The following is a 17,787-nucleotide window of genomic DNA, read 5'->3' on the forward strand; positions in this document are numbered from 1 at the left end:
AGACAAGCTCAGAACCCAATTTGAAGCAGCGTACAGAGGAGGCAAGAGAGCAGCTCCTGAGCCTGCCAGCACCACCTCTGCCCTTTTCGTGCTGGAATGGCATCTGTGACATAGGTCTCAGAGGGCATTAACTGGGCCAAGAGGCATTGGTGTTCCCTGCTCTGAAACCACCGGTTTTAGGGAGGTACCCAGTCCCAGGGCAGGGCAGCCCAGAGGAGCAGCCTGCCTGCCTCTCATTTCAACAACTGCAGCTCTGCAAAGGGACACAGCATCCCAGCTCTGGGGAGCACTGCTGACAGAACCCCGGCTCTGCAGAGAACTCCAGAGCACAGCAAGAGGAAGATCCAGGTCTCCTGCTCACAGGGAGCTCTGCTCACACGGCAAGATAAGGAGCCCCAAACCAGCTTGTTACATTCACACAGACCTCAACCCACCAGGCTCTTCCTTCAGCAGCACCACAGGGAATATGTGGTTTTATTGTGTAATAATTTTGACCAAGAGTGAGGGAACCAACACAAACTTCCTCCTCTCATGTTGGTCATTCGGTCTGTTTTATTTCTTATCCAGACACTGTGTCCTGCCTTGTCCACAAGTGCATGGGCTGTCTCCTGCAAGACATATCCCTCTGCTGACAGGACTGGCTAGTGATGGGACTGCTTGGGCCTTCTGCATCTCTGGGAGAAGTAAATCCAGGCTCAAATGTTACCCCAATTCCAAGTTATTGTACTGATATTTTAGCAGGAATGAGTAAAACCCTGTGAGAACAGCATGAACATGTGATGCCTCTCAACACTTGTGCCAAACAAATCATCATCTTCTGCAGGCAAAAATACTTTTCTGATGTTTCCCTGTCACTGCCTCGGCCTAAAACTGTAAACTGTGCAAGAGCAAATTCACTTTCACCCCAATTGCTTTGTCTGTTACAATTAAGAGCCAAGTATTGTTCTCAGTGGTATTTGTTGCCCATGTTTTCATTATGGATATCATCTCCCCCTCAGACAGCAAACTTTAACTGTGCCCGGTGGCTTTTCCCTTGGCAGTGAGATGGAATAATTCATTGAGAATAACCTTTGCTCCTCTTTGGCAATGATGTCTTTAGCAACAATTTTTTAAAAAATCATTTCTGTCACTCAAACAATCCCAGTGAGATTCAGTTTTAATTCATGAAAAAAAAAAAAAAAATCACACAGTCTTTCTATTAAACTCCTGGGACTGTTCTTTTTGGGATTTGGTTTTTTTGTTTTGTTTTGGGGTTTTTTTGTTTTTTTTTTTTTTTTCTTGAAATGCAAAGGAAGAGATTATACCTTAAGAATTGCAGAGTAAGCAAAAGAAAGAAAATGAAGAGGAGGAGGACTTAAGAAAGCTCTTTTGGAGAACCTGTTGTTTAAAAAGATTTCCACCACCAGCTTAATATACAAAAATTAAAATAAAATTTTTAAAAAGTAATTAAATAAAGCAAGGCAACTGTTAACAGGCAATGGGTCACCACCAGCTTCAGCTTCCAGGGGTCCAGCAGGTACTGGGAATAGCACTCCAGAGCAAGTAGCAAAGGTAAAGATTTATCCTGGGTTATTACCTGCTTTTCCTGAACACAACAAAAAATCCAAACACATTATTACCTTTATGACATATGTTACTATGTAAAATAACAGTGTAAGGAAAGGTAGCAGAGGCCAAAGAAAGAAGGACAGTGCTGTCTGTGTGTGCCCCATGCCCACCAACACCAGCTCCTCGTCCCCAGGAAGGGTAAATCCCAGCACCAGTCACCCTGGATCTGCAGCAAGGGGACAGCTCCTCAGGGACCTTGATGTGCATCACAAGGGACACATATGCAATGACACCACCACAGTGAAACTCTGGGGCCTCTGGCTCAGGCCACAAGCAGGGCAGCACCACAGCATCCACCACAAGAGGAAGGTGCAAAACCAGCGTGAAGTCACTACCAAGTCTCTGTACCCAGGAAATCTTTACAAAAGGAAGAGATGAAACAAGGAGACTTATAAAGAACTACATTTATTTTTGTTTACAGCAGATATCATAAATAAAGCTAAAACAATTTTCACCATGTGCAAAATACAGAATTTCCATGTGAAAATTTAAATACAGAGTTAAAAACTATTTAATAAAAATACTCAGTTAAGATTATAAAGTAAAATGAAGACAGAAGATTTAGGAGGAGAAGGACAGAATCCTCACTGGGCAGGAAGAGCAAGGAAGACTCTGCAACAGAGAGTAAAAAACACAGCAATAGGAAGTGGTTTGAAATGGCAGACCTTTATGTCATGACCTTCATATTAAAGCATGCAGAGCTTTGTAACAACAAAGAGCTTTGTAACAACTGCAGCCCTGAAATACACTGGGAGTCACATCCCAGCCATTTGTGCAGGAAATGATGTTTGAAACCCAGCGAGATTCTGTGTGGGCACAGCGTGGGAACTTTCAGAGCCATCAAGTCATTTTAGGATACCCACACAAATAAATACAATCGGCTGAGTTGTGCAAATATAGAGACCAGCAAGATAAGGAGCCTGGGGCTCTGGCCCTGCTGCCTTCCACACTCCTGGCTGAGGTGTGTGACATGGGGCAGATAGCAGAGGGTGTTTGGGCCCTCCTAAAACTGCTCCTAAGATCCATTCAAAGGCCCTTCCCTTTGAGAGGGGTCCTCGGCAGGGACAGCTGGGTCCTGACCACATCAGCCAGACCTTCAGTGTACTTGCTGGGCAGCCGGAGCCCTTGGTTCTTACTGGGATTCATTTCCCCTTCTAGATTGTCAGCTAGTGATTAAACAAACTGGACCTTATGTAAAAAGTACATACAAAATAATGGTGGGAGTTGGTCATGGAGAGGGGTGACAACGTCTCGTGCAGCAGGAGAAACCCAATCATCAGAGTGCCAAGCAAGGCCCAGGTAATGAAACCACTCAAACCAAAGCACTCTGGCAGGTTGGCAGGTCAGCCTGAGAGCCACATGCACTTTTAGGCCTGCCTATGATGTCACTTGGGGTGGAAGGCTAGAACTTGCATAGCTTTGGCTACTTTGTCTATAGAACCTTTCATACCACGCTTTTCCAGCAGGAAAGCAGGGAAGTGCTCAGACACTGCTTGCTCACCGCGTGTGTGAGCTCCATGCACATAGGTGCTCATGTTAACCCAGAGAATCAGCTGGGTAATCACACCCTGACCTTATTTTAGTTCTTTCCTTCCGTTCTCTGAAAGAAATAAGGCTTTAACAAGTTCTTTCAAGAAACCCTTTACTTGCCTGACTTACCTTAAAGGCACAGGGAAGCGCACATGCACAGACACAGAGAGAAAACATTACTTTTTCTAGAACTGTGAACTCAGCTACAGGTTAAATAATCATGCCAAAGCTCCGTTAATATACCAGACACACAGATTGCTCCAACAGTTAAAAAAAAACCCCAAAACACACAATGAAATGCTTTCAAACAACAGGGTTAGTCATGTAATTTTGGAACTGGAAAAAAAATCACCTGAGAGCAGAAAGGCTTCAGCCAGTGAGCGGGTGCAGCACCGGAATGTTGAATTGGACTAAAAGCAATGAGGGAGATTGGCAGAGAAGACAGCAGGGAAGAAAACACAGAACTTCACTTGGTTATGTAGGAAAGCATCAGGAAGATTACATTGGTACAAAGAATAACCGGCCAAAATGAAACTGCCTTTTTTTCTTTCAATTATCAATGAGGACAAGCAGCTATGAGTATTACTAGCAGAACAGTAAGATGAAGAAGTCAAAAAATAGACCAGTTGGAGTGGTACCAATAAAATAGCCCTCCCAACAGCATCACCTGCAAAACCCCAGTGGAAAATGCATGGCAATTAAGATTCCTCAGGAAAACATTTTCATTATGCAAGTTCCTGAATTCTGTTGTGGAAGTGTAGGTATTTATGCCCTATTATACAAATCTATATAAAACTAATACCAAATTTTAATTTAATTCAAATTTTATTTTTTAAAAATCTTATTTAAAGATTTAAAAATCTTCTTTTTACACTTTCTACTAGTAAGATCAATTTGGTTATAAGTTCATTGGCCAGAGATTTCCAAGTTTCTTACTACATCACCATTTTCTCATATTTACCATTATGCTCTCTCTGCCATAGCAAACAGCAGGAGAAAACTTAAAGGAAGAAGTGTTCCTAAAGACTCTCCTACTGACAAATTGAAACCAAAATTGATGGCAGCCCAAGTTTGGAAACTTGACTGCCCAGCAGTTTGCTGTGTTGCAGGATTAACCACACTGCAGACTGCCTCCTTTTTAGGGTGAAACAGTTACTATCATTAGAAAATTATTAAAAATAGTACAGGGTTTCCAAGTCAGGTTTTTAAAATGCTGTAAGGTACAGATACATTACATATTTACAGATGGCCACCATGTAACTGTAATTATTGCTGTGTCCACTCCATGTCATAGCAAAGTTTGGCTGAATACATAATTGAGCATTAAAGGCAATTATGTCAAAGGAATGCTACCTTATATCTAACAATTTTCTTCAAGCACTTTTTCAAGTTCTGTGCATAAAAATAACAAATTTTTCCCCAAAATACATAACCACTCTACAAAGTGAAAAGTTCATCCTCATAGTTTAAAGAAAGTCAAACTATCTAGAAGAAAGATCCAGTTTGTCATTTATTTTAAACAGCAGACACATTTCATTTTCATATCTAAGAGGCAAAACAATTCAAATCATCTTTTCCCACATTATATTAAATCAAATCAAATCAAAACAGAACAACAAACCCCAAGACCTGCCAGCCCACAGGCAGCACAGTCATTTGATCCTCAATTTTGCTACTAACTGAATGCAACAATATTTCCTATTGTTTATGCCACATTCTCCTGGCTACAAATAAATGCTACAGGTGCTTTTCATTTTAGGCGACACATACTGGGTTACCTATTTCCTGGTAAACTTCTGAATATAAGTAAGTACTTGAAAGGCAGGGAGCATGCTTACCTCGCTGGCTAACTAGGCTGAAAGCAATGAGCATTGGGATGTCACTGTGTCCTTGCTGTTTAACAGATTAAGGTAGACCTTCTGATTAAGGCTGAGGGACATCTGAAAAAATTTTACTCATCTGCTGCTCCAGGTAATAGAATTTCACCTTTCTGCCACCAGCTGCACACGTTGAAATGAATTACCAAAGAAGTTGTCGCCTAAGAATACATTTTTAGGCTTTTAATGTTTGTTTTAAACCTGCATTTTTAAAAAATTCCAAAAGAGACCGGGAGCAGTGCCTGACCAGAGGCACGAATGGAGTGACTTCAGTTACAGAGGAGTGCTCCATAAATTGATATGCCTCATATCAGTTACCAAATGAGGAAGCCTTGACTTGAGGAATGTCCGGTCTACTTTCTACCAGTTCCTTTGACTTAAAATTTCAATCAAGCCTCCACTCAACTATCATTTGCTCTTCAAATTTATTGAAAAACTTCAAATAAATTAGTAGAACAGATAATACCCACTATCAACAAAAGGTATCCATCACATGTAAATGTAGGAGCAATGTGAATTATGTACATGATTTTTTGGAATCACATTCATGCAAGTAAAAATCTCATAACCTAGAGCAAAGATGAAAGCAAGAAAAAAAAAAAGCTACATGCCATACTCGGGTTTCAAACCCCAGTCATTTGTCAGAAATATTCCTGAAAGAACACACATTTTTTCATGGTCTAACTGAAAAAAGAAAAAAATTAGCTGGGGAGAATAGGAAGAAAAATGGTTTCAAAATGTACCATCTTCTCCAATGGTCTGACCACAGGTGGGGAAATAATCTAGAAAATATCCTTCATCTGACTCCAGGTTCTGGAAATGTGTTTGGACACTGTCCTTCATGCTCTAACATACAGTACATTTTGTGCTGAAAATTTCTATTGTACCTCACTGCTGTCGGAAGGAATCCGCCATTCAGTGAAGTCACACGTCACATTGCACGAAGAGCAAAAACAAAGCCCTCCAAACCAAAAATTCCCCTCGAGAAAATAGCCAGGCTGTTAATTCTGAAAATTTGAAAGGCACAACTGAGCAAGACACACAGAAGGGTTCAAACCCTACAGAATCTTTTCACCCATTCAAGCACGTTTTCAAGTGATAGCTCTGCTTCCCGGTACATGTGAGTGAGTACCTCTAGGAGAGCACAGAGGAGTGGCACCCCAAGGCTCAGGAGTTCGTACAGGTAGGTATAGTTATATGCATTGTCCCTGAAATGGAGGAGGGTAGCGTGCAGGAAACCATGCATCCAGTTAGACAGGCGGCTGGGAATGTCAAGCAGATCCCTGGTCACCCGCAGGGGCCAGCTTAGCGTGCCCCGTAAGAAGGAAGTCAGGATACCTGGGGACCTGTCCTCTGGACTGCTAGCAGTGGACAAACTGCTTTCTGTGGTGATCTCTGTGGGTTTGGCTTCCACTTTCTTCCACGCATCTATCGCCTCCTTAGAAAAAGCATTAAAAAATGAAATGTTAAATATGATTCTAAAGTACGTAAGTCCAGTTTCTGTTACTGTCTTCAGTTTTTATATACCTTTTCATTTCCAGTTCAACTGGAAATGAAAATCTTTATATATATTGAAGTCTTTATATACATTTTCATTTCCTAAGTTCAACTGTACTTTGCATAGAAAAGCTAAATTCCATTGAGAACTGGATTATAAATATGCCAAACTCACAGAATGAGGAGGTTTGTATTTTAGCACTGATTTTACTGCACATGAGGTAGAAAACATCCACACACACACACAAGTATTTCACCCTGCCCCAGATAAAGCTGCCTCAACATTGCATTGCAATAAAATCACTCCATACCTTTCCATGGATCTGTATTGTTGCCCTTCTCTTTCTGTGTTTTGTACTGATTTTGCAGTGCGTAAAATGAGGTTTACAGTAAAATTTACCTACAAGAGGGAAAAATCAGTTACAGGATATGTTATCTACATGCATATGGACTGAAAAATCACTGTTGCATCTATTAAAAAAAATGAAACCAGGATAATGAACAGTTGGGCAGCAAAAGGAATGGGAAACCTGGCACTGATTCTAACTGCTCTGAATAGGTTTCTTTTACAGATTTGCACATTTGTTCAGTAATACAAGGTCATTTATCTACCTCTCAGGTATAAGATTAATAAACAGCAAAAAAACCAACATCCCATAAATACAAAGTTACAAACCTACAGAAGACATCAAGCAGAAAAAAAAGAAGTCAATTGCTAAAAAATACATCTTTGCAGATTCTCCACACTGAAAAAGAACAAATTTGACCTTGAATCTTTAATATTTTTGCAGAGGGAGATCAGGTTAATACTCTGATCTACTCAAATACTTTGGAAGAGACAAGGGAATTTCAATTCAGTTTGATAATTCCATTCCAAACTAAAAAAAAAAAAAAAAAAGGAAAACCCCAGAGGATTTAGGTGGGATGAAGCACCCAAGATCTGAACCTCTTGTTCTACAGCAGCCTGGAGCCTGAAATAAATCACACTGTGCTTGGTCAGTCCTACTGCTTTCAACTCCTGACCATACCATTGTAACAGAAATAACCTACACTCCCTGCATCCATGTAAATCTGCCACTGCTATGGCTTGCTCCTAATAGATCATGTTATTTAATGGCCAGTTTTAAATGGAGATAAGAATAACTCTGTATTATTGGAGAAACCTCACCCCTTTTTCCCCCCTTACTTCGACCTGTGATTCAACAGAGTGCATTTTGCTCACTCAACTTATTTTCCACTGAGGATTTCTTCATTTACAGCTCAGGTCTGTCATAACTTTTTTGAAAAACTAGGACTGCAAGTACAAGGACTCAAAGATCAGCAGGGACACAAACAGCACACTTGGCAGACCTCCTCCTGACCGTGCTACCAGGACAGATCTTTCCCCTTAGCTCCAGGAAGAGCACCAATACTCAGACATTTCAAAATACTCCTAAATAGCTCCTACATTACCTTCTTCAACATCAAAGGCATAAATTCCTAAGCGGAGTGTAGTAGAACATATTTCACACTTGAAGCACTCCCTGTGAAAGAAGTGGCCTTCTGCACTCAGCCGCTCCATGACATAGACCCGTTTCTTGCAGAAATAACAAATGTCACTCCCCCCGATGGACTTGGGGAATTCTTTTCGCAGAGAACCCTGTTCAAAGATAAAAACAGAACATGAAGCTGTGGCTCCACACCCAGATATAAGTCCTTATGAAGGGGGCAGCTGCTTTAGCTGCTTGAAGGGTTGCACAGCACACTCCAAGCAAAATTACAGTAGGCATCAGTCAGCTTTTTAATTACTCATTATTGCAATTCTGTAGGTTTATGAAGAAATTAATAAATCAGACATCACAAGGACTTTAAAGGGGTGACTTTGATGCTGGACTTGCATCCAGTTTCCCTCTGTGAGTTCACCAACATTTTGATTACTCAGGTCCAAGAGCAGCATCATCCCCAAGTGCTCACCCTGCACCATCCTGGCTCTGGGACTTGTGTCTCTCTCAGAAGGTGAAGACACACCTCACCAGCCTCAAACAGCAGACTTGCATCTGCAGCCAAGCAAAAAAACACCCTGAACTCTCAGTTCAGACACAATCTGGAGGAAAATGCAGGCTTGTGCTTTAAGTTCCAGGAGGAAAAGCAGTCAGTCAGTCTTCAAAGCTGCTGTCTGAACCACCCTTCCCATCGCCACAGCTGTGCCTCCCCCCTCAGCTGTGTTCCTCCCAAGACTAAAGCCCAACCTGGGGTTTGGCTAGCTTTAAAAATCACTTTGTTTCCTACCACAACATTCAGAACACCTTTAATGCATTTAAAATACAATCCATATTAATCACATGAAACTATTTTGAAAGTCTGTTGAAATTAGGCTGGTAATTAACATTCTTTAATTGCCACGAAATCTCATCCCCTCTTACACACACATGCAAAAGGTACAGAAAAGTGAACCAGAAATTGATTAGATGCCACTGGACTTCCCTTTTCTTATTAGAGGCAGGTATGAGGATGTTACTTTGCATTACTGTATTATGGCTGGTTACAGGTCGGTACAGCTGAGCGTGCTGTGCCTGCCACATCCACTACCACCTCCCTCCCCTTCCACTATCCCTGCTGCCACAGGAGAGGTACCACACATGGGATGGAGGAGGAAAAGTCCAAGGCACATTCAGACAGTAGCACACAGTCCACACTCATCTTTCATTTGTGAGCAAAAGGAAGCCTTGGAACCATTTTTTAATGTTAAGCAGAACTGACAATTGTCATTGTCACGCAGTCCTGTGCTCAGAAGTTGAGAATTCTATTCCAGATCTGCCATTAGTAATCAATTTTGCTCTGATGGATCATTAAAATGAATCTTTCCAAACAAACAACCATGCAAATGGAAAACCATACAGATGTGCTTTTAAAACCATGGTGTTAAATAGATCAGATAGTTACAGTGAAGCGGAAACAACTGAGTTTAGTGCTGGCTGGTAAGTAAAGTGTCATCACCACACACAACACCTTACTTGGCTTCCCAGTACCTGACAGCTCTGAGTGGTGGAGGCAGCAGATGGTAAGTGAGGAATGGGGCAAGAACCTGCAGCTCTGTCCAGAGACCGTTTCTGAATTCAACACAGAACAGTGTCAGAGTTGAGAAACAGCCCTCTTCAAAAGGAGGCACGGTGATTCAACACTGGAGTGTTAAAAATAACTGCATATGCACGTACTGCACAAAACTTTCTTTAGAAGCCACCCTAAGTAATAATTGTCTTTTGTTACTAATTCTACAGTGATTACATTTAATAAAAGCCTCCTGAAGTTTTAATTCATACAGTCAAGTAACAGAAATAGAAATAGAAGACGTGGAGAGCAACATTTCCATCAGCATATTGTGCCGATGTGCACTTGACTCTTTCATATAGTGTTACACCTTTCATAAGGCTTCAAGTGCTCCACAACTGGGGTCTTAAGTCAGGATGGCATTCTGGGAACATTACTCTTAAGTCAAGTTACTGTTTCTCTGTGGGTTTAGTCTTACCAGTTCAAGCTGTGGCTTGGGTCTGTGATCATTCACATACAGATTTACAAGAACTTCAGCCACAGCTCCAATTGCACGTGAGACCTTTCCTACAGTCGTCTAACCAGGAAAGGGAGGAAGATAAAGAATAGAAGGAAGAGCTTTAGTTACCCTTGAAAGAGAATTTAAAGACAAAAAAAGACAAGAATGATTTGGGCACATGCAAACATTGATACAGGGAGGCAGGAGAAAGAGCAGAGGGGAAGCCCAGCAGAACACAAGCATGTTCATGCGTAACCAGCGTGGGGCCACAGAAGGCTTCTGTGCAGCCCACAGACTTTTCCCTGAGGATGACTGAGAAGTTCCTAATGGGAGCAAATGCTTCTCCTCAAGGCTTCCTGCTGTGCCCATGAAAGGGCTGAGCTGGGAGCCACTGCCTGGCTATCTGAGCTGGACATTCGGACATTAAAAAAACCCCTATTGTTCACTTCAACTTCTCTGGGACTTGGTTGTCACATTTCAGAACAGGGGTGGGATTGAACTCCATATTAACACTCCCAAACTGTGACATTTCAGGGAACATTCTATGAAAATGTATGAGCCAAGCCCCACACAGAAATGTTTTGTTGGTGCTCACAGGGCAACCATTTGCCCTCTCCCCAGTGACTCACTGCAATGCCAGAGAGAATTGGAGAAACCACGCTAGTGAGAGGGAAAACTTCTCCTTTAATCTGCCTCATCACACTGCTGCAGCCATGAAAGTTAGGCTGTTTTTAACCAAATGTATCAGGCCTGCAAGGAGCCAGCAGTGGCTTAGGCTTTGTGGCTCCAAATGCAAGCAAACAGACCAATGACTGCATGGTCTGTGCTTCCCTGCCCAAACAGCTGCCTGGGGACTGGAACAGAGGAAAAGTGCGTGTGCATGAGTGTGTGAATGGCAGCAAGTAGGTAGGTACCCTGCTCCTGGAAAACAGACAGTAAAGGGCTCACAGATTTACAGAAGTATCTTCTACTCTAAATCAAATTTCCTGTATTGACTGGGATTTCAGCTTTCTAGTCAATGTAAGATCCCACAGCCTCTCTGGCAGCAAATGCAGCAAGGCCATCCTGGTCTGGCCAGGGGTACGATACTCTGCTTCTGAACTCAGGGCACTGGTTTTTTCCATTATAGGTATGACACATGATACCATAGCTAACACTCCATTTGCCTCTCACAGAGCCCAGATCTCAAGGAAGTCACCCTCTTCTCAGTGAAATGATTTGTCTGCTGCCACCACACCAACTCCTGCTAACTGAAGGTTTTAATATACCAGAAAGTTACCATGAAGAAAGGAGAAAAATGTAAATGCAACGGTATTTGGAATACTTCAAAACAATCTTAAAACATTTTCTATCAAGTTTAAAAACACTTATAATGCACTGTGGGTGTGTTTTCAAAAATTATTATGGATAAAAAAGTTCAAGGGAACATGCTCCCCTTTACAGCTCCCCTTATCTTTTGACAGTCATCTCATAACTAACCTGATATCCAGGCAGGTTCAAGATACACACATTAAGACTACAAAGGCCACTTAAGGGACAAATTTCTATCCTGTTTGGTTTTGTTTAGTATAAAAAGACATCAAAATATTATTCAATATCTGGACAACTTGTGGCTAATAAATGCAAAGTTAACTGCTAATTACACACCACAATGCTGTCCCAAGTGGCACACCATTTTATAAACCACTACAAGAAGTGCTACTTGCCACTACAGGAAAACTACATTCCTTTGATTTGTTTAAGAACATGGAACAAAAAAAAAAATTTCCTCCCCAAATTTTGCACCTCTGAATATGCTATGCAATCTCCAGGCCACGTTGTACATGTACAAGTAATGTACAAGTTCTTGTCCACAAGATCCAAGGTAAAAGAAAGTATTCAAAGTCAGTTGAAGCAGAAAGTTTTCCTTGAACTAGATAAATACTGGAGCAATCAGTTAAATAACAAGGCTGTGCTTGAAGTGCAAGTAGTTGAATTTCAGGAAAAGTATCCTTGAGCCTAAACTACTCCTTGAAATTCATCAGGTTGGCTGATTTCTGTTCTCCATCCATTGGAAAAATCCATGTAAACATTAAAGCAGTCAACACAAGAAAATTGCATGTTTATACACACTTCAAAAATGTTATTAAAAAGGAAATGTTCCTATAATGAATGCGAATTCACATTCCAAATAAAAGCAAGTGAGATTTCAATTTAATTTAGCAACAATGCCCTTAAAATCATGCTTTAACTTTTGGTCAGCCCTGACTTGGTCAGGCAAGAGATGTTTGTTGTCCATCCCTTCCAACAGAACTATTCTGTTCTGTTCAAGTGCCACTCAGTCACCCACCAAAAACGTCAGGGCAGGATGAGGATGCACCAGGGCAGCCCCAAGAGCACCTGCCACCCTCAAAAACACTGAGCCTACTGAGCCTACTGCTCTACTGAAGGCACACACAGCTTTGTAATGCTGGGGCCACTGTCTGCATGGAACAGGCTACTGCTCACAGTTCAGGCAGCTTTACGCCAGCAGCTTTAAAGCCTTTGCTGAACAGCAATCCTAAAGAGTTACCTTACACGGTGAATTTCAGGGAGCAACCAGAAAACACTTAAAAATCCCAAGTGTTTGTGATTTCCTCAGACTGTTGAGCTGTCAGCGGCACGCTGCTTTCCAGCAGGTTGGCCAGGGTGGTTATTACCACGGGAAGAGAAAGCTGCCTTCTGTATTTCCCTGTGTTATTATTCAGAGCTGCGCAGCCAGCCAAGTAAGCCTCAGTCGCATTCTCATAAAACAAAGGAAACATGCTCTCTGCCTCCAAAAGCATACAATGCTTTCCCTTTGTTCTTTCATATCCTTAATTATTTTCCTGGTCTTATTTTGCTTTGAGGGTGATTTATTTACTTTTCATACAAGCTGCTACGTATATTTTCTCTCTGAGATAAACAACATTTGAGTAATAAGTTACTGTGTGTAAGAAACACCCCAGCCCTGCTTACTGCTGGCAATTAGAGTCACGTCACTGAAGGGAAGCTGTTGGTCCAAGCTCTGCAGGGAGTAAATTGATTGCAAAAACTTCCCAGTTCTTACGACACACGCTGTGGATTCACTCATGCAAAGCTCAGATGGACAGAGTTTTCTGAAGGTTAATCCAACCTTGAGCAGAAAACAGGAATAACCAAAGCCCAGCCTGTAATACAATATAGGCTAACTCATAATTCTAACTATGTGAATTTTGACAGCTGATTGAAGCTAGAAAGTACTTTTGATTGTTATTGACATATTGCACACAGAAGGTAATTCTTACTAAGTTGTAATGACTGCATGTCTTGGAAGAAACAATATGGTCCCACAGCCTTCTTTTCAAGTGTCCTTTGCAGGACTTACACTTAATAACAAGTTTGTGTAATTAGACAGAATTACATAGCCACCCTTTTCAATAACTGTGTCCCCATAACTAATACTGTTCCAAGCAAAACTCAGCAGGTGCAATGGTTTGTCATGTCTGGTAACAGCCTCAGAACTCACCTGAAATTAAAATGACAGCACTAGCTATTTAAAACCATGGGAGGGTGCTGATATTTACAGGTCATATATCATGAAGCCTTACAGAACTCAAAACACTTATATTACCTTCTGTTTGCTGGGGAAAAAGGAGAAACACTTGACAGCAACACACAGCAGCTCTTCCTGTTGATTTATCAATCCCAAAACACTTTCTGACACTGAAGTCTACACTCAGCTAATGATAATTCTCAGAACAGAGAGTAGAAATTCAAGTTTTGAGACCCTAACTCCCCTCAAGATAACAGAGACACAGGCAGTTTCTGGCATGTTCACAGCACAGAGGTCCAAACATATTGTTGAACAGCACTCAAAAATGCACAATGTGCATCTGAAATACTGTTGAACTTTTATATATACAGCACAACACATTTAGTCACATTTAGTGCTTTATAGAGCAGGATAAAATTTTCACATTCTGAAAGGTGTGCAATGTATAAGAATAAAACACAGGGACAACAATTTGACCGTGAAAGGGCAGGGACAGATTCTATTACCACCTGTGCCCCTGACAGGAGGAGCAAAGATCACCTGATCATTACCAGACCTGCTGTTTAAAAATTCTCCAAAATGCCACACAAAATGCACCACATTTACACCTATGAAATGCATAGTGTACAAGAGGCTGGCAGCCTGTACAACACATGGAGCTGGGTATGCAGGCATCAAAATGCTCATGCATGTAGATCTGCCAAAGTGTAAATGTAGTCCTACTTAACTAGCCAAATATTTACCCAGTGAGATGAACATATATTTACTGTGCTGGTGACAGAACTAGATTTTCTTGCTTCAGCTGAGCTGCATTCTGCCAGCATCTCTAGAGATGACTTTTCAGCTGAAGTGAACTCAGCCTGAGTGAAACCAAGTAACAACAAACTATTGCCACACCATTTAAATACAAAGGCAAACTAATCAAGGCTCTCAGTGCCCTTTAAACAAAATCCAGTTTTTAAAATATCCAGAAAAAAAAGATTGCTCAGGACAAAGGCTCTCCAAGAAGTGATGTTAAAATCCCAATAAATTATTTCTCACAGAGTTTCCATATGATTAAAAGCCTAGTTCTCATATTCTAAAGGGTTTTTCAGATAGTTTAGGTTTGGGTTTTGGGTTTTCTTTTATTCTCTTTGCAGAGTCACAGAAGATCTCCAAATCAAATGAACATTAGCCCCCAGTCTTTTGGAAACCATGACTTAGCTTAAAACCCATCACACATTATACCTCTTAGGTCAAAAAAGTAAGAGGTAAATCCAGGCAGAGGAATTAGTTTGAAGCTGAATGAAGGGAATTAGGGGATTACTGCAGCGAGGCACCTGCTGAGCTTGCAGTGTCCTTGAAGGGCCATGTCCCCTGTATTTCCCTGGGGACTGGGAGCCAGGCAGTCATTGCACCACAGCCCATTAACACCAGCCTCAGCAGTAAGAAGTGAGTATCTCTGACCCAAGTGTCATCTCCTTCTTTCCAAGTATGGATGTTTCCTCTCCATAAGGTCTGCTGTTACAAAGAACTGTATTCTAGCTATTCACATGCAGAAGTTTAAAGCACAAATAATTAAACAAACAATAAAATGTCTGTATTGGTAAATGCTCATACAATTCTAAGGCATGTCCATTCTAAGACGTGGTTAAAATAACCATCATGGTGTGGGTTTTCTCCCGCAGAGCAGACAGATATGCTTATGAAAAGAAACATAAATGCCACCAACCCCACAGCACCCAGTTTACTTTATAATGGGAAGCTTTCTTCAGCACACCTGTGATACATTCCAACAGCTGATCATTTAAAATAAGCAGCAATGCAAAATTTTCAGAATTGAAAAAAATGTTAACCATTTGCTTTGTCCTTCAACTTCCACCTGAGCCATTTCTGATGATGACATTCCTCTTACAAACATGCAGAACTAACAACAGCAAAAAAGGAAAGTTTGATTTAAATGTGAATTACAACCTATACAACAGGTCTGCTGGCAGCACCTTCCATCCAAGCCATTTCTCAAGCAGCTTGAGTAAAAGTTTGGGTTTTACATGAAAAATCTCTTAATAGAGTACCTGTTGAGAAGAAACAGCAGAAGAAGCTGAACCAACAGATGATGAAGCAGCAACAGCTGAATGATGAGGTGGAAAGCAAGAGGGAGTTGGCGGCTGAGAATGGGGTAAGCCTTTAGTAGGTAGCTTATTCTGTGTAGAGCAGAAACAGGAGAGTTATCCAAGAGACACTGACATCAACACAGGTTAAGTTCACAGTCATGCATCAAAAAAAACAGAAACACAATGACAGTTCTACTCTTCTCGCTACCTCTGCACAGTAAGGGCCCATGGAAATCATCATGGCATCTTCATGGTAAATGATATTATTGTACTATTCTTTAATAGAAATACTCACAGTGGGCAGTAAGGTAAGATAGTGCTGGGAGAAGGCATAATGAAATCCAGCAAAAACCAGAGTGTACCAAGTACCACTGCTCAGCAACTGATCAGAAACTGTGAGCCAGCAGTGTGTGCCTAAGCACAAGACATAGCTTATTTGAACACATTTCTCTCCTGCTAAAGCACTCTGATTAGCTTTATGATTCGGATTGTTTCACCTCAATTAAACAATGCAATAATATTTAAGCAAGACTTTTTACTAGTTTCAGTGGAATCCACATTACTTTTCAGATCCACATAGAATGAAAGAAAGTTAAAACCAAAACCACTGCAATTTCTTTCCCTTCGTGAATTCTTATACATCTTCCAATTCAGCAGTTCTTCAGGTGCAAAACTTAAAATTCACCTTCGGAAACTCCATGTATCCAAACATTGAGGCGAGATGTGCTGCTTTCTCTTTAATGTTCTTTTTATGGAATTCCCTATTTGCTATGGTCTGAGCTCTTTTCTGCAGTGACAGCCAGGGGAGGACAGCCAAGAAAAGAAAGAGAGAGATTTCAGTTAAAATCACATCTATCAACAAAACACAGAAGTTTGCAGGAAGACTTATTGTCTTAATACAACCTACAGTCAACAGAGAACAAGCCAGCAAAACCACAGTACACAGATTATCATAGGCATTTAAGAGACAGAAAGGAAAAGAAGTTGTTTGTCACCTGTTTCATTTTTTCCTCCAGGTGCTGAAGACGCTCAAGCACTCCAGAAAGCACAAATGCAGCAGAACGGGCAGACGCGAGATTTTCAGAGGTTTCTGACAGACTGGGCTGGGGATCTGTTTTGTGCACAGTCTTTGCTCTCCTGGCCATATGATCAGAACCATTTAAAGACTGTTTGGGTTCCCTGACCTCGTGTTCACTCCTAGCTACCACCTGAAACTGGGAAACACTTGAAGTGAACAAAACTCTGCTTTCTGCACTACCATGCAGTATATGCAGCTTTTAAGGATGCTTCCAAAAGAACGGCACAGTCATGCACATAACTAGACATCAAATGTTCTCACACCACTCTTTGCACACTGTCTACTGCACTTCTGGTGCTTGTGCACATGCACTGAAATAAATCCTTGTGCAGGCCTTGACATCCTTCTCTACACTTCCGAGTTTTTGTGAAAAACCTCAGACAGCAGCAGTGCAGAAGAACATCTTTTTCTAGGGTTTACAGCAAAGGTCTTGGGTTGGGGTTTTTTAGCAGCACATCTCCCTGAAACTCAGCTTGTAATCAAATTATATTTACGAGGATTTCAACAGTAATTTTTGCCATAGTTCTAGATCTAGTCTGATCCAAATCAGTACACAATGTATTTCAGATTTAAGGCATTTGCTGAGGAGTTCAGAACACATCTCTGAATTTGACTTTTCATATAAAATAGCTTCTGACCTGCAGATTTTCACATGCAGTACAGATCTCATTTCACTGCAGACTGCTCTTAAAGTGCCATTACAGGATGTTTACTTTAATTTAAAACTCTGAAGTGAGTATCAATACTGTTTGAGATGAGATTGCTTTCAGTGAAAGTACTAAGAGAAAAATTTAGACTACATTGTCAAAAAATTTTCCCCATATATGTGATGCTGCAAAAGAGCTTTCAGCAGAAATTCTTATTGCAAGTTCTACTTATAGAAATAAAACACCTGGGCACCAATATCAGCTTTTCAATGCTCAAGCTTTTATCTTATACATTTTTGCCAGGTTTCTCTCTTAGCCTTATCATTACAATAGCCCAAATCATCAAGTATATGCACAAATTTTCGGGTACTGCTGTAGTTTTCTCACATGTTAAATGTA

The 17,787-nt window shown here is 41.1% G+C and overlaps 1 protein-coding gene across 10 annotated transcripts in view; it reads right to left on the reverse strand.

The window, feature by feature from the left end:
- Window positions 1-1,995: 1,995 nt before the first annotated feature.
- MICAL2 (microtubule associated monooxygenase, calponin and LIM domain containing 2) overlaps window positions 1,996-17,787 on the reverse strand; it is a 73,634-nt gene continuing 57,842 nt past the window's right edge. For 2 of the 10 annotated variants that reach the window (XR_005956696.1, XR_005956695.1), the window contains exons 18-28: window positions 16,659-16,877; window positions 16,349-16,450; window positions 15,625-15,753; window positions 10,018-10,116; window positions 9,506-9,601; window positions 7,965-8,151; window positions 6,824-6,912; window positions 6,354-6,453; window positions 5,903-6,022; window positions 3,491-3,548; window positions 1,996-2,220 (exon numbers count right to left, since the gene is read on the reverse strand). Coding sequence is in view for 2 of the 10 variants with exons in the window: in XM_041485704.1 (XP_041341638.1) it covers window positions 3,508-3,548; window positions 6,354-6,453; window positions 6,824-6,912; window positions 7,965-8,151; window positions 9,506-9,601; window positions 10,018-10,116; window positions 15,625-15,753; window positions 16,349-16,450; window positions 16,659-16,877 (1,062 nt within the window). In the remaining 8 variants the exon portion in view is untranslated. Of the gene's footprint in view, window positions 2,221-3,490; window positions 3,549-4,976; window positions 5,177-5,902; window positions 6,023-6,353; window positions 6,454-6,823; window positions 6,913-7,964; window positions 8,152-9,505; window positions 9,602-10,017; window positions 10,117-15,624; window positions 15,754-16,348; window positions 16,451-16,658; window positions 16,878-17,787 lie in introns of all 10 variants that reach the window. The other 8 variants (XR_005956697.1, XR_005956699.1, XR_005956698.1 and 5 more) reach the window with 8 other exon arrangements.

Source organism: Pyrgilauda ruficollis, unplaced genomic scaffold, assembly GCF_017590135.1.
Source record: "Pyrgilauda ruficollis isolate IOZ18807 unplaced genomic scaffold, ASM1759013v1 scaffold119, whole genome shotgun sequence".
In the NCBI taxonomy this organism is placed as follows: domain Eukaryota; kingdom Metazoa; phylum Chordata; class Aves; order Passeriformes; family Passeridae; genus Pyrgilauda; species Pyrgilauda ruficollis.